We start from the raw sequence: 14,832 nt of genomic DNA, 5'->3' as shown, positions 1-14,832 counted from the left end.
TGAAGCAGGGGGCGGGGCTTCGTCATGTGTCCCGCCCCCCGTACCTCACCCGGGGGAACTGCGATCCCCCCCGAAATGACCTCTGCTTAAGGTGCTCCTGGACTCTGGCTCTTTTCTACTTGCCAGATGAACACACGTGAAGCTGCAACTTACCCTCCCTCTTCTCCTGCCTCCTCCTGGCTGGATGAGGGCCGGAAGCGGGGCGGCTGGAAGCAGGGGGCGGGGTTTCGTCATGTGCCCCGCCCCCTGTACCTAAGTCGGGGGAACTGCGATCCCCCGCAATCCCCCCCGAAATGACCTTGGAATTACCCACCCCTAGCCCCAGTTCCCACCCTTGAAGAATCAAAGAGTGGGAGGAATACTGGCCTCCACATCGTGACTCTCTAGGAATCTCCCCTCAGCTCTATGGTTAAGACAATAGAGACTAGGGGAGGCAGTGTAGAGCACGAGACAGCATGCCCTTTGGACCATCAGCCAGCTTCCACGGCAGAGTGGGGATCTGAAACTGGGTCTCCCAGGGTGGCCTATGTACACCGAGTCAACAGGGGATGTCTCAGCCACACAGGCTTCCTGAACTCCACCCCGCTGGTTCGTTTATATTTGTGCCCCAGTTTGCGGCCAAGGTTAGATCCCAAAGCAAGCCGTTAAAACTGCCCGTCAAGATTCAGTGCAAGGTCTTAGGGGTATGTGTGGTTTCTGGTAACCCCTTCTGGCCTCCGGCAGGTAATGGACCAATGCAGGTCTTAAACTCTTCCTCCTGGAGAGAAGGAACAGAAGGCGCTGCAAGCGGTCTGGGATCCTGTGAATTCATCCTTCTAATGGCAGCATTCACCCACCCCAAGGAACCTTCCTATGTCACAAACATCTTGAGCCGGGGCTGGGGTTGCATCTATTGGCAGAAAGGAGGGTTCCCAACTGTGGGTTGAGAGATTCTTGGAGATTTCGTGGTGGGGGGCGGGGGGGGGAGTTTATCCCGGAGAAGAGCCTCAGCAGGGTACAGTTTGTTTACATGAGTTATAGTCTCCCTTTCTCACTGGGACTCAAGGCAGATTCCACAGAGACAGTCAATACGGTCAAAAGGATGGGGCGTTCGATAAACAATGAAATAGGATTTTGGTTGTAGAACCAGCCAAAAGTCTGAAAAGCAGAACTGAAAGCAAAGCACAAGCGTTAACGCGGCCGATTAGATGATGCAAGATGACACAGTAGGATCCCATTTACAGCAAATTGTGTCCAGTATATATAGTGTATAGGAGCTGCGGTGGCTCAAGTGGTTAAGACGCTGAACTGCAGGCTGTGGAAGGTCGGTAGTTCAGCAGTTCGAGACCCGAGTGTGCCGCATGACGGAGTGAGCTCCCGTCTCTAGTTCCAGCTCCTGCCAACCTAGCAGTTCGAAAGCAAGAAATTGCAAGTAGATAAATAGGTACCACTTCGGTGGGAAGGTAACAGCGTTCCGTGTGCCTTGGTGTTTAGTCATGCTGGCCACATGACCACGGAACCGTCTTCGGACAGCGCTGGCTCTTTGGCTCTGAAACGGAGATGAGCACCGCAACCCTAGAGTCGGATTCAACTGGCTTTCGAGCAAGGAAACCTTTACCTTTACCTTAATATAGACCACAGTCCCTAATTTCTCCAAGTAACTTTGTGAATCGTTTTGTACACTGCAGGTCTACTGCCTGTACAGAAAAGCCCTCTTCAATTATTCAGTTTTGCATAGTTTGTGGAAATCCAGGAGAGTGGGAACCTTCCTGACCTCCTCAGGCAGGGCATTCCACAAGGTTGGGGCCACCACGGAAAAGGCACTTGTATGGGCAGTTGTTGGTTTGGCCCATTGGCCGGTTAAAGAAGAGGAGGAGGAGGAGATTGGATTTATACCCCACTCTTCACTACCCGAAGGAGTCTCAGAGTGGCTTACAATCCCCTTCCCCTCCCCACAACAGACACCCTGTGAGGTAGGTGGGGCTGAGAGAGCTCTTTTGAGGACTGCTCTTGAGAGAACAGGTTGGCACCCACAGAAGGCCCTGCTCAGATGAGCGAAACTGTCATGGCGGAGGAGCATCAGGGGAGAGACAGAGTCCTCCCTCCAGAGGAGCCTTTTCTCCAGGGGGAACTGATCTCTCTCATCTGGAGAACAGCTGTAATTCTGGGAGGTCTCCAGGACTTACCTGGAGGTTGGCAACTTTAGCAGGAAGTGGTCTGCAGGATCCAGCCCATGGCGTGGAGGATGGCAATTATCCCAGCCGACAAAAGCAGCCCTTATATCAATACTCTGCTTCTTCGACCGCTTTATACTCTGTACTCTGCTGGTATATACATCTTAGCATACAGAAAGGGAAGGGAAAGTCATCCATTTAGAAATTAATAGGCCACACAGCCAGCAGACTAGACTTCCCCGATGTATGTATTTGGCAAAAGAGGCACTAGGGAGTATATCTACTCTGTTTATCTATGGAAAGAATAAGGTTTGGATTAAGAGAGGTTTTCGAGAAGGGAGGCCAGGCACTGCGGGAGCTGATATTTCAACTGCAATGACATTCTTATTAAAACGGAGCACTACTTAATACTAAATTACCGCACTACCATCGGCGGCCTCAGCTCGAAGCTGGAATCGGTGGCTGAGGCAAGATAATGCTGCAAATTATCATCCTGAAGGGCCATCAAGGTCGGAACGACACATTATCTTGGTAAATGGTGTGCCCCGCACTCAACCAGTGGTGGGCTGAGGATGTGGGGGTGGGAAATTGATGGTGGGGGGGCCCCCAACATCCCTCTCACACCCACTCGTTCTCCCTCAGAAAGGCCCTCCCAAGGCTGTTTTATCCTCTCTAGTTGGACTTATTTCAGAGTTTGGATCCTGAATCAGAATTTTAAAAATGAATAAATAACAACAACAGGAGGAGGAACTAGAGTTGGGATATTCCTGGAGATTTAGGGGGCTGGGTCCTGGGGAGGGGAGGACCTCAGTACAGTCTAATGCCGTGGAGCAGGGATCCCCAACCCTTTTTGAGCGTGTGGCCACCTTTGGAATTATGATACATCATGGTCCCGGTCACACAGGCCGGAAAATGCGGGGTGGGGGGTGGCTGTTTGCCCCGGAGCAAAGTAACGCACGGCAGCCCGATCACATGTCCCGTGGAGGTCCTGTGGGTATGCCGTTAGGTGCCGATCACACGGCTATCCTGCAGCGCGGCAAAGAAGCGGCGTGGCGCGATCACACTGGCAATCGCTAGATGCCGCTTCTGTGGCAAACGAGAATTTTTCCCCCTCTCCACAGTGTGTGCATGTGCCGGTGGGCGTTTGTGAGCATCCTGTGGAGACTTAAAAAAAACACATCTGGTTTGCGACGGGACATGGGCGGGCGCCGGATGCCACGGGATTCCAGCAGAAATGTGATCCCACCCTTGCCCCACGTTTTCCAGAAATTGGCACATTGTATGTACTAGTTTTTTACTCCATATCTTCGGCAAGAAGCCACGGGTTAGCCACGGGTCCACTACGCTTCCTAGATGTTGCAGTGTGATTGCGCCCGGAAAATCCACCTATCATCCGTATCTTTAGCATGGCAAATGCTCCGTGTGAACGGGACCCATGTTAGGCACAGCCACAAAATGGCTTCCACAAAATGGCTTCCACAAAATGGCTGCTGCAGAAGGCACGGCCAGGCACAAAATGGCTGCTGCAGCTTACTTTCGTTCACACCGTGAAGGTCCTTGTGTTGTGGTGGCACCTACTGCAAAAGCCATGTATTTAAAAATCTGCACAGCCAGTCAGATCTCGAATGGCCAATGAGGAGGCAGGGCTCTTTTTGTAGCAGGAACTCCTTTGCATATTAGGCGACACACCCCTAATGTAGCCAATCCTCCAAGAGCTTCCAGAGCTCTTCTTACAGCGGTTACTGTAAACTCTTGGGGGATTGGCTAAATTAGGTGTGTGTCGCCTAATATGCAAAGGAGTTTCTGCTACAAAAAGAGCCCTGTCTGGGTTAAAGCCCCATCTGGCTCTGCCCACTTTCTAAAAACACTTGGCAGGTAACAGGAAAGGAGTTGGTGGGTGTCATGGCCCCTATAGGCACCACAGTGGGCCCCCATGTCATAGCCTCCCTTCCAAAGCAGCTGTTTTCTCCAGGGCAACTGATTTCCATAGTCTGGACATCAGATGTAATTTTGGGAGAGGTCTTAACTCTTGATGCTGCATCAATAGTTAAGACCATTCAGTGCTGAGCCACCCTAGGGTGGGACTATGACTCCATGGTAGAGCAACTGCTTTGCTTCTGGGAGGTCCTGGGTCCAGTTCCTGGCACCTCCATTTAAAAGGATCTCACTTTGTGGGTGTTGGAGAAAGCTTTCTTTTTGTCTGAGAGCCACTGCTAGTCAGAGTAGACAGTTCTGACCTATGGATTGAGGTATGAAGTAGGGGTGTGCGTTCAGTATACCCAAAAAACCTTCCCCCCCCCAAATACCTTACGTATTTTTTTTTTGGGGGGGGGGTTAAGCTGAAAAGAAATTAGAGTTTCTTTTCGGCTACCGATATAGCTGTGCCCGAATAAAAGCCAATATTATTCGGCTTTTATTTGGGCGAGGCAATGAGAAGGCATTTAAAGAGACAGTCTCTTTAAATGCCTTCTGAGTCCACTCGCCAAGTCGCACTTCCACGGTGGTGACATGGCTTGGAGAAGGCAAGTCTTTTAAAGAGGCTATCTGAGTTCACTCGCCAACATGCGCCACAACCACGAGAGCAGCGATGCAGCTTGAAGAAGGCATTTAAAGAAGGTCTCTACAAATACCTTCTCCAAGCTGTGCTGCCACCACAGCACAACTCAGCAAGTAGGCTAAGAAGGCATTTAAAGAGACCACAGTCTCTTTAAATGCCTTTCCCACCTCCATTGAAAGTAATGGAGGGTGGGGGCACCTTCTTTGGGAGCCGTAGAATTGGACCCCGTGGTTGAATCTTTTTAAAACTTGGGTGGGTGGGTGTTTTTAGGAGCGGGACTAGCAGCTATGCTGCAAATTTGGTGCTTCTGCCTCAAAAAACCCAGCTCCCCAAGAACCCCGAATCGATTCTCCATTATACACTACGGGGACCAATGGTCCCCATAAGGTATAATGGAGTCGAAAAAAAAATCAGGTTTCCTGAATATTTCCTGAATTCAAATACCATGCCGGTATAGGGATTCAGGAATATCGGGACAGATATTTTCACCGGGGGGTGGGTGGGTGTTACACATCCCTAGTCTGAAGCAGCTTCAGTCGTGGCCCCAGAATGGTCAGAAAGAGGTTCTCTTACTAATCTCAGTGTCCGCAGGGGAAAGGAAACAGCTCAACCAAAGAAGACCAGCTTTGCCTGCAGAAGGTCCCCAGCATCTGCAAGTACTTTGGCTGCCTGAGGCCCTGAAGGGCCGTTGCCAATCAGAGCAGACAATACTAAACATAGTAGACCAGTGGTCTGACTGGGCTACAGCAGCTTCATGTGCCCACGTATGCTCAAACATGGTCTGAAATAGGGTTGCCAGCTCTGGGCTGGGAGATTCCTGGAGATTTTGGGGGGGGCAAACCCCGAGAAGAGCAGAGTTTGGGGAGGGAATGGGAGCTCAGAAGGGATGAGATTCTCCAGAGTCGACCCTCCGAAGGTGCTGTTTTCTCCAGAGGAACGGATCCCTGTTGTTTGGAGATGGGTTGTACTTCCAGGAGAAATCCATGCCCTACCTGGAGGTTGGCAACCCTAATCTGAAACCTGGGGAAGAAAGGAAGTGGGAGGGGGCAGGCCCTTCTGCCTTCCCTCCGTGGCACCTCCATTCACGGAATATTATTCATCTCGGGCTGGAGTCCTCCCAAACCTTGTTGAGGCCTGTGGACACATTAGGAATATTAAGAAAGGATAGTGGATAACACTACAAAATGGCTGCCTTGGGAGGTACGGCTGATCACAAAATGGCTGCCAGGGGGAGCAATCACAGACTGGTGGGAAGTTTCAGGCCACACCCCTTCCTGTGATGGGGGCAGCTATTTCCAAATAGGTGCTTCCTAGAGACAGAAAGATCTTCTGAAGCACCTCCTCCCTAGGGTTGCCAGCTCTGGGTTGGGAAATTCCTGGAGATTTTGGCAGCGGAGAGGGGGGGGGGACAGGATTTGGGGAGAAGGGGAGCCTCAGAGGGTTCCAATGCCAAAGACTCCATCCACCAAAGAAGCCATTCCCCACACACATACGGGAATGGATCAGTTGTAATCCTGAGAGTTCTCCAGCCACCCCCTGGTGCCTCTGCCAGACTGAGGAAAGCCAGAATTGCTTGGGAGAAGAAGGGTTTGGGGGAAGAAGCAAGTGGGCACCAAGAAAGATAGCTGTGGGCACCATAAGTGCTACACTGGGGGATAGGGTTGCCAGGTTTGTCCTGGCAACTGGGAAAGGACGGAGGGGACTTGCCAGCAGCAGGGGAAGCCTAGGCCACTGATGCAGCAGCTTTGCTGACGACACGACGACATCACTTCTGTTGTATGCTGGAAGTGATGTCATTGCATGGTGGGCAACACAAGACACTCTGGTGTTTGAGCAGCAACTCTATGGTAGACTTCTTTTTTACCATAGAGTTTTTGCCAGAGTACAAAAGCATCTCATGTCGCCGGCAACACGGTGACCTCACTGCCGGCATGCCCTGGAAGTGATGTTGCCACGTTGCCAGCAATATCGCAGCGATGCCAGCCTAGGCCTCCCTCGACAGCTGGTAAGTCATCGTCCCCCTCCCCGCTGGCCAGCTGATCTGTGGTGGGGGGCAATGACTGGGGACGGGGGATCCCCTGCCCCTGACGGGGGCCTGTCACCCTTGCTGGGGGAATCACTGCTCTCGGTTTGTCCGTGCAAATGCTCTGAAAACTGAACTGAACTGTGTGGTTTGAAAATGTTGCCTGCAACCATTCACCTGTGTTCCTTTCCCCCCCCTCCCCTATTATTTCTTGCAGTACAATGGTTCCCGTCCAAGGGAGGAATGGGAAATGTGGCACCCCACTCTCATTGCAGAAGCCCTCTTTGCAATATCAAACATTTTAAGCTCCTTGCGTCTCATCTCCCTGTTTACAGCAAACTCCCACCTGGGACCCCTGCAGATCTCTCTGGGACGCATGCTGCTAGACATCCTCAAGTTCCTCTTTATTTACTGCCTGGTGCTGCTGGCGTTTGCCAATGGACTCAACCAGCTTTATTTCTATTACGAAACCAGTGCCTCGGAAGAACCCAACAACTGCAAGGGGATCCGATGCGAGAAGCAGAACAATGCCTTCTCCACGTAAGACGCCTCCTCCTCCTCCTCCTCTCCTACTCCTGGGTCCCCGAACGCTGCTCTTGCTCCCCTCCCAGGCCTTGGCGGGCTGGATGCCACTCGCATGAAAGTCCCTTGGTTTAGTCATGTGCTGTTTGTCAGGGTCATGCAAGCAGGTGGCGGGTGCGATCTCCGCCGGCGGCTCCACGGCCTCCAGAAGGGCCCGATGTCAGTAGCCGTGCGGGAGTGACAGGCCCTCGGACGCCAAGGCTGTGATTCCTGTCGTTAGCATTTGCATATCACAAAAGAAAAAGGCCACGGGGGTTTGTTCCAAGAGGAAACATCGTCCTCTGCTTTTCAAGAGCCCCTCTTCGTGGGGGCCAAATAGCCGTCAAGCGATATCTGTGTCAGTTTGCCACAAACGCTCCGTGAAGTGAGTCATACAAAATTGCTAAAAGGAGGCTACGCTTTAAAAAACACAGCCCATGAGCTTGACATTAGACACTGTTTCTTCCCTGCCCCCCCCCAGTAAGCCAAGAGCCAGGAGTGTGTGTGTGTGTGTGTGTGTGTGTGTATACGATCTGATAGCCTCTTAGTCTGATCCAACAGGGCTGATCAAAACAGGAGCCCTGTTGGATCAGACTAAGAGGCTATCAGATCGGGCCTCTTGTTTCTAAAAGTTACCACCCAGGTGCTTCTGTGAAGCCAGCAGGGCATGAAGCCCTCCCCCGTTGTTTGACCCTCCCACCAGCCACAAGTACTCAGAGGTACAGTGCCTCTGAGCATGGAGGTTCACTTTTGCTGTCACGACCAATAGCTCTTGATGGACACGTCTTCCATCTGTTTCTCTTACCCCCCCCCTTTAAGTTCATCAGATCTAATGGCGCGGCAGCTTCCACACGGATGTTTTGCTTCACCTTCACTTCTAAACGGGAGTGCTTTTTTGAGCATCCACGTGACGTCCTCCAATTGTCCTCTTTCCGTTTTAAACCCCACTTTCTTCTGATCGGTCCCGAGCTTGCTTTGGTGCAAGCTTTTTGGAAAGAACACAATTTGTGTGCCGCCTTGATGAGCAGCCACCTACACAGAAACCATTTTCTTTCCGTTATCTCCTCTAGTTGCCGTGTTCCTTTTCTGCACCAATGGAGGGCTTTAAAAAAAATGAGTAACTTCAATTGCACTACAGCGCAACATCGTAGTGATTTATTGCCATGATCTACTCATTCCTCTGCATTCTCAGCTTTTATTTGTTAAGCAAACGGTATCTAGCCCTTTTGGTTGTGGAGATATAAGAGGAAAGGTGCAGGCAGTTCTTGTCCTGATTGCCTGGAAAGAAATGGGGAGGGGGAGCTGCAAGACACCTGGAGTCAGGCAGGAATTCATTGCTCATCTGATCACTGTGGCAGTAAAAGCACCAAGGAGAATCACTGCTGTGTGCATGCAGCCCATAACTTCATCTTATCGCAGTAAATTTCATACATTAATTATCCCTTCTATAAAGAAGTCCTTTCTTATACATGTCCCAAAGGCACCGTCGAATCAATTTCATGGGCTGACCTTGAGTTAAAATGTTACGGGGGAGAGAAAGAGATCTAGAGATCTCTCCCTCCGTAGCCTTGCAGAATTTCATTACTCTCAGTCATTTCTCCCTTTAATTGTTTTTCCCCCCTAAAGAAAAAAGGCCCAGGCTCCAGCCTCTCTTCGTAATGAAGGTGCTCCAATCCCTTCATCATTTTGTTTGCTTTCTTCTGCATCTATTCGATTTCTGCAAAATTCTTTTGAGATGCAGTGGCCGGAACGACCCACGGGCATGTAATTTTTAAAGGGCCCATTTTTCGTTAATAGTTAGATTTGAGTCCAGTAGTTCCTGAGAGATCAACAAGGCGTTTTTTGGCTATGAACAGGGGTCATTTCCTGCAGGAGCGCACAGGAGCGGAGCTCCGGCAGTAAAGAGTCCAGGGGGCGGGCACATGCAACAAGCCCCACCCCCTGCTCCCAGCAGCCCTCAGTCAGAGCAAGAAGCAGCCAGGTAAGCTGCAGAGCCCCACCCCCACCCCCACCCCCAGTCCAAAACAGTCCAGTGGCACCTTTAAGACCAAGTTTTATTCAGGTACAAGCTCTCCCTCCTCTGCGAGGGCAGATCTGCATGTTTCCCCCCCCCCAAAGGCTAGCAATCCAAAACAGTCCACTGGAGCCTGAGTGGTGGGTGTTGCCTTCTGACACACTTCCGGTGACGTCAGGGGGTGTGGCATATGCAATAAGTCATGCTAATGAGTTATGCTAATGAGCTCTTGCACCTCTTTTTCTACAAAATGACCCCTGGATATGAGCCTTTGAGAGTCAAAGCTCACCTCTGACGAAGGGACTCTCAAAAGCAGATATCCCAGGAATCTTACCAGTTGCCACAGTGCAACTGGAACACAAATCCGGCTGTTCTGCCACAGACAGACATGGCTGCCCCCTGAAACAGTTTCATTAACGTCTCGTGTGACCGGGAATGTGATGCGGACAAGACTGACGATGTAGACATCATTCAGTCGATTTGCCCTCTGCACACGGTGTGCCACCAGGGTCACCAGGAGGAGAGGTCTAGGAGGACGGCCTCCCAGAGGCCCCGGTCTCCTCCAGGGCGTATGGAGCCAGGCAGAGTAGGCAGTACGGAGCCAGGAACATCATTCCGTTTGTTTCCATATCCAGTTTGAGTTGGGATTCAGTGGCGTGGGGGAAGGGGGTTGAGAGGAAATCTTTGCCCGGGAACCAGGGTGGCTGCTGACACCTCTCCATGGCATTGGCTACTGAAATCAAGCTTTCCGAAGGCCGAACCAGAGGCGAAGAAGCGGCCATGTTTGTTGTTCTTTTGCCTGTTAGCTCATAAAAGCAGGCAGCTGGGATAGAGTTACCCGTTCCGGTTTGGGAAACTTTGGAGGTAGAGTCTGGGGGTCGCAGGTTCTGGGCAGTAGAGGGACCTCAGTGGGGTACAAGGCCAAAGAGTCCACCCTCCAAAGCAGCCATCTCCTCCAGGGGAACGGCTCTCTGTCATCTGGAGGCCACTCATGATTCCGGGGGATCTCCAGGCCCCACCTGGAGATTGGTAAACCCTAGTGTGGGCTACGATCCAAAGGGCCTGCTCAGCCCAGGTCCTCTTCAACTACTTTCCGTGTGGTCTGCCCCATCCCACCTCCCCAGGCAGTTTGGTGTAGTGGTTAGGAGCGCAGACTCTAATCTGGGAGAACCGGGTTTGATTCCCCACTCCACCACATGCAGCTGGTGGTGTGACCTTGGGCCAGTCATAAGTTCTTTCAGAGCTGCTCTCTCAGAAGCAGTTCTCGAAAGAGCTCTCTCAGCCCCACCTACCTCACAGGGTGTCTGTTGTGGGGAGGGGAAGGGAAGGAGATTGTAAGCCGCTCTGAGACTCCTTCGGGTAGTGAAGGGCGGGGTATAAATCCAATCTCCTCCTCCACCTCTTCTTCTTCTTCTTCTTCTTCTTCTTCTTCTTCTTCTTCTTCTTCTTCTTCTTCTTCTTCTTCTTCTTCTTCTTCTTCTTCTTCTTCTTCTTCTTCTTCTCCCTCCCTTCTGTTGCCCCAGACCGTTTTCTCTCAGTCCTGCATGGATCAGGAAATTAAGCCTCGGGTTAACGGGGAGGCTCTCTGGTAGCGGTGAAGCACTGCAACTTAGTGGAGCACTAAGTTTGAAAAGCTGATTTAAATCACGGACCATTTTAAATCCTAAAGAAAACAGGCCAGTTTAATGTTCCGATTTAAACAACATGTCCAGTGGTCTAATTCAGGAGTCTCCAACCTTTCTGAGCTCGCCGCACCTTTGGAATTCTGACACGGTGTGGTGGGCACAGATACAAAACGCCTGCCACAGAATGGCTGCCGCGGGAGGTGAAGGCAGACATAGATTGGCTGCCGCCGCTCACCTTCAGGCGCACATATCTTTGTGCCGTGGTGCCCAGCTGCTGCCGAAGCAACAGTTTAAAAAATCTGCACAGCCAATCAAATTTCCAACAGCCAATCAAAACCCTTGCTGGGTAGAAGCCCCACGTGACCCCTCCCACTCTCTAAAAACGCTTGGTAAGCACCAGAAACGATGTGGTGCCCGTGGGGACCGTGTTGGGGATCTTTGATCGAATTCCCGTTCAAGGATCCAAGTGTATAATGGAAAACCTCTAGCCAGACAGTCCTTTTACACTGTTGAATTTGACTCTGCCAGTGGAAGCGACCGTGAAGTTAAGGGGTTCTCTTCGGTTCTGTGTATATTCGCTAAGCAAGATGGTTTCCTTGAATGCCTCAAGTGCTTTGCAAAAGGAAGGTACGGCAGAGCAGACGTGGAAACGCAGCACCCCCCCTTGTTCGGTTGACACAGTCTGCCTTGCCAAGCACAAACTTACGATTTCTTGTGTCATGTTTATAGTGTTTTGAGGTGAAGCGTCCCAGATCATGGTGTATGTTTGAAGAATGAGACGCTGCCATCCAAACAGCCGTAATTCATTGAACTGGATGCAGGATCACAGTTTTGGTTTAAAGAAATCAGGGCTATTTTTGGGCAGGAACGCACAGGAACAGAGTTCCGGCTGGCTCCCGAGTTGGCCACGCCCAGCAGGAACTCATTAGCATAATAGGCCACACCCAACAGCAGAAACTCATTAGGGGTGTGTGGCCTAACATGCAAAGGGTTCCTGCTACAAAAAAAGGCCCTGGGTTTTGACAACAAACAAGGTAAACAGAATAAGAAGCAAAAGGTGAGTGTGGCTGGATGACCACACTTCTGGTAGTGTGGGGTGTGGTGTAATATGCTAATGAGCTGCTCTGTCAGGGGTGTGGCCTAATATGCTAATATGTTTCTGCTGTTGGGTGTGGCCTGTTATGCTAATGAGTTCCTGCTGTGCTTTTTCTACAAAAAAAAGCCCTGAAAGAAATTATGAGTTTAGAAAGCCATACGTTTTTGTTGCCTGCCAATTACTATCTTTAAACACTTTTTTTAAAAAGACTATCGCTGATTTTTTAAAAAAAATACTCAAATCTGATTTTGAGGGATTTTTAAAAACTGGGGTTTTTTTCCAAATCAGTCTGGAAAATTAGCCTCTTCCTGAGTACTGTAGTAGATGCTGAGTGACAGATAGGGGGAGGAACCTGTTCAAACTTCGAACAGCAATAACTAATAATAAGGCTCTTTTTCTCTATGTGCTCAATGTGTACACACTCATCAGGGAGCCTTACAGTGTTCCCTCTAAGCTGAGTGAGTGTGAGCTAGCTCACAGTTTTTTAGCCTCCGGCTCACACATTTTTGTCTTCGCTCAGGAAGGAGGGCTCCAGAGCAAACTAATTTATGCAGCAGCCCAATCGCTCACTCACAGCTTTAATGCCAGTCGCTCACAAAGTGGACTTTTTGCTCATAAAACTCCATAGCTTAGAGGGAGCATTGCTTACAACAACCCTGTTCGGTAGGGCTGTGTGCTTCCCTGAGTGCCAAGGGGTCCGGGGGACTGCCCTTGCACCGCGTTTCCATTTATTTATTTATACCCCACTTTTCTCCTCAGCTTATAGAACATCGTGCTCCTCCCCTTCATTTTCTGACAACAACAACTCTGAGAGGTAGGCCAGGCGGAGAGTTTTCAGTTTTACTACTGAAATTGTCAGGCGGAGAGTTTGTGACGGGCCAAAGGCAAGCTTCCATGGCAAGTGGGGATTCGAACACCCAGCTCACCCAGGATGTTAGTCCACCACTCTCTCCTGTACACCACACTGGCTCTCACTTCAGAGTAGCCCCTGGAAAAGAGTGCGTCTCTCTCTCTCTCTTTTTTTTTTGCCATCAGGTTTCAGCTGACTTGTGGTGATTCCGCAGAGAGCCAGTTTGGTGTGGTGGTGAAGTGCGCGGACTCTAATCTGGGAGAACCGGGTTTGAGTCCCCACTCCTCCACTCGCAGCTGCTGGTGTGACCTTGGGTCAGTCACAAGTTCTCTCAGAGCTGTTCTCTCGAGGACAGTTCTGGAAAGAGCTCTCTCAGCCCCGCCGACCTCACAGGGTGTCTGTTGTGGGGAGGGGAAGGGAAAAGGAGTTTGTAAGCCTCTCTGAGACTCTGAGTGAAGGGCGGGGGATAAATCCAATCTCCTCCTCCTCCTCCTCCTCTTCTTCTTCATTCAGAGGTGGTTTGCCATTGCCTGATTCTGCACAGAGGTGATTGGCCGTTGTCTGCCTCTGCATGGCAGCCTTGGCCTTCCTTGGTGGACTGGGCTCAATCCCTGTTCTCTCTAGTTAAAAGGATCTGTCAGTGGGTGATGTGGAAGACCTCCGCCTGAGATCCTGGAGAGCGGCTGCCAGTCCGAGTAGACGAGAGTGACTCTGATGGGCCGGGGTGTGTGTGTCTGATCCAGTAGAAGGCAGCTTCCTGTGTTGATGTGTACTCACCAGGGCCAACCCCTGCTTAGCTCTTGGGATCTGTTGAGATCGAGCTCCCCTGAGCCCTCCAGGTCAGGCTCGGAAAGCACCAGAGACTCTGAAAGGCCCGCTTATTTGTCAACATAATGCCTGGCCGTCACCAGGACTGAGCAGCTCCATTCACCCACAATGCCACCACGTTGCCCTCCGAGGGCTGGTGTGGTGCAGTGGATACAGTGGTGGACTAGGACCCTTGGCAACCCAGGTTCGAATCCCCCCTTCTGCCATGGAAGCCTGCCGGGTGACCTTGGGCCCGTCGTAGGCTCTCAGATGGACCTACCTCGCAGGGTTGTTGTTCTGAGAAAATGGAGGAGGGGGAAACCGTGTTCCCCGGGCGCTTTGGGTCCCAGCTTTGGGGAGAAAAGCGGGATATAAACAAACAAACAAATGTAATTGCATCATCTGCTGGGCCTCCAGCGGGGGCTCCCGAGGGCTGCTCCCCAGTGGCTTCTGTGAGTTCCTTCCCAGCAGGGTACATTTGAACGACCCTTCTCTTGAATCTCATGGGCAGAATAGCTGTGACTCAGGAGGCAAAGCAGGTAACTGCTTCCCGGAGCCACTGTTTCGCCCTGCTTCTATGGGGCCCAACGCAGCTCAAAACCTGGTATTTCGTTTTGGCTAGAAAAAGCTGCCTTCGTACCTTCCGCATGGGCACAAGCCCATGACGGAAAGCTGAAGGGAAGGTGAGGAGTATTACTTGACAAGCAAACTACACATAGTTGCTCGATGCGGCCCTTGAACGCACACAAAAGCAAACCTGGCACCCGCACCTGCCCGCGTACACATCAGCAAAATTGCAACACACGACACTGTGTAAGGGGGCACAGACGGGAGGGGCCGAGGTTTTCGGGAAACAAAGGATCGGCGGGGGGGGGAGCATTAGAGCAGCAGACTTGACCCTGGCAGGTGGGCCGAAAGCAGGGCACCCGCGGTGGTGTTGGAGACTTGCCTTGGCGGCTCACTCTGCCTCTTAAAAGCCGAAACAGTCCTCATTAACGCCCCTGGTGCCAAGTGACATTTTGCTCCTCGAATAGGCACCCAGCGGGAATGACTTGCTAAGAACGGGCAGCCAGCAAAAGAAGAAATTATATCTGTGGGCCGGCAAGATGGAACGGCATTGCCATGGATCTGAACCCCCCCTTCCCC

At 51.3% G+C, this 14,832-nt stretch overlaps 1 protein-coding gene across 1 annotated transcript in view; it reads left to right on the top strand.

Moving 5' to 3' along the window:
- LOC107123374 (short transient receptor potential channel 5-like) overlaps positions 1 to 14,832 on the top strand; it is a gene marked incomplete at its 5' end in the record, with an annotated part of 88,902 nt that overhangs the window by 32,874 nt on the left and 41,196 nt on the right. Inside the window, 1 exon segment of the mRNA XM_015426612.1 lies at positions 6,951 to 7,273. Within this exon segment, the coding sequence (XP_015282098.1) occupies positions 6,951 to 7,273 (323 nt within the window).

This window comes from Gekko japonicus, unplaced genomic scaffold (assembly GCF_001447785.1).
Source record: "Gekko japonicus isolate JY-2015 unplaced genomic scaffold, Gekko_japonicus_V1.1 scaffold1828, whole genome shotgun sequence".
NCBI classification, from domain to species: domain Eukaryota; kingdom Metazoa; phylum Chordata; class Lepidosauria; order Squamata; family Gekkonidae; genus Gekko; species Gekko japonicus.
Note: the sequence above shows the minus strand (reverse complement) of the source record. Positions and strands in the feature narration are given on the sequence as shown.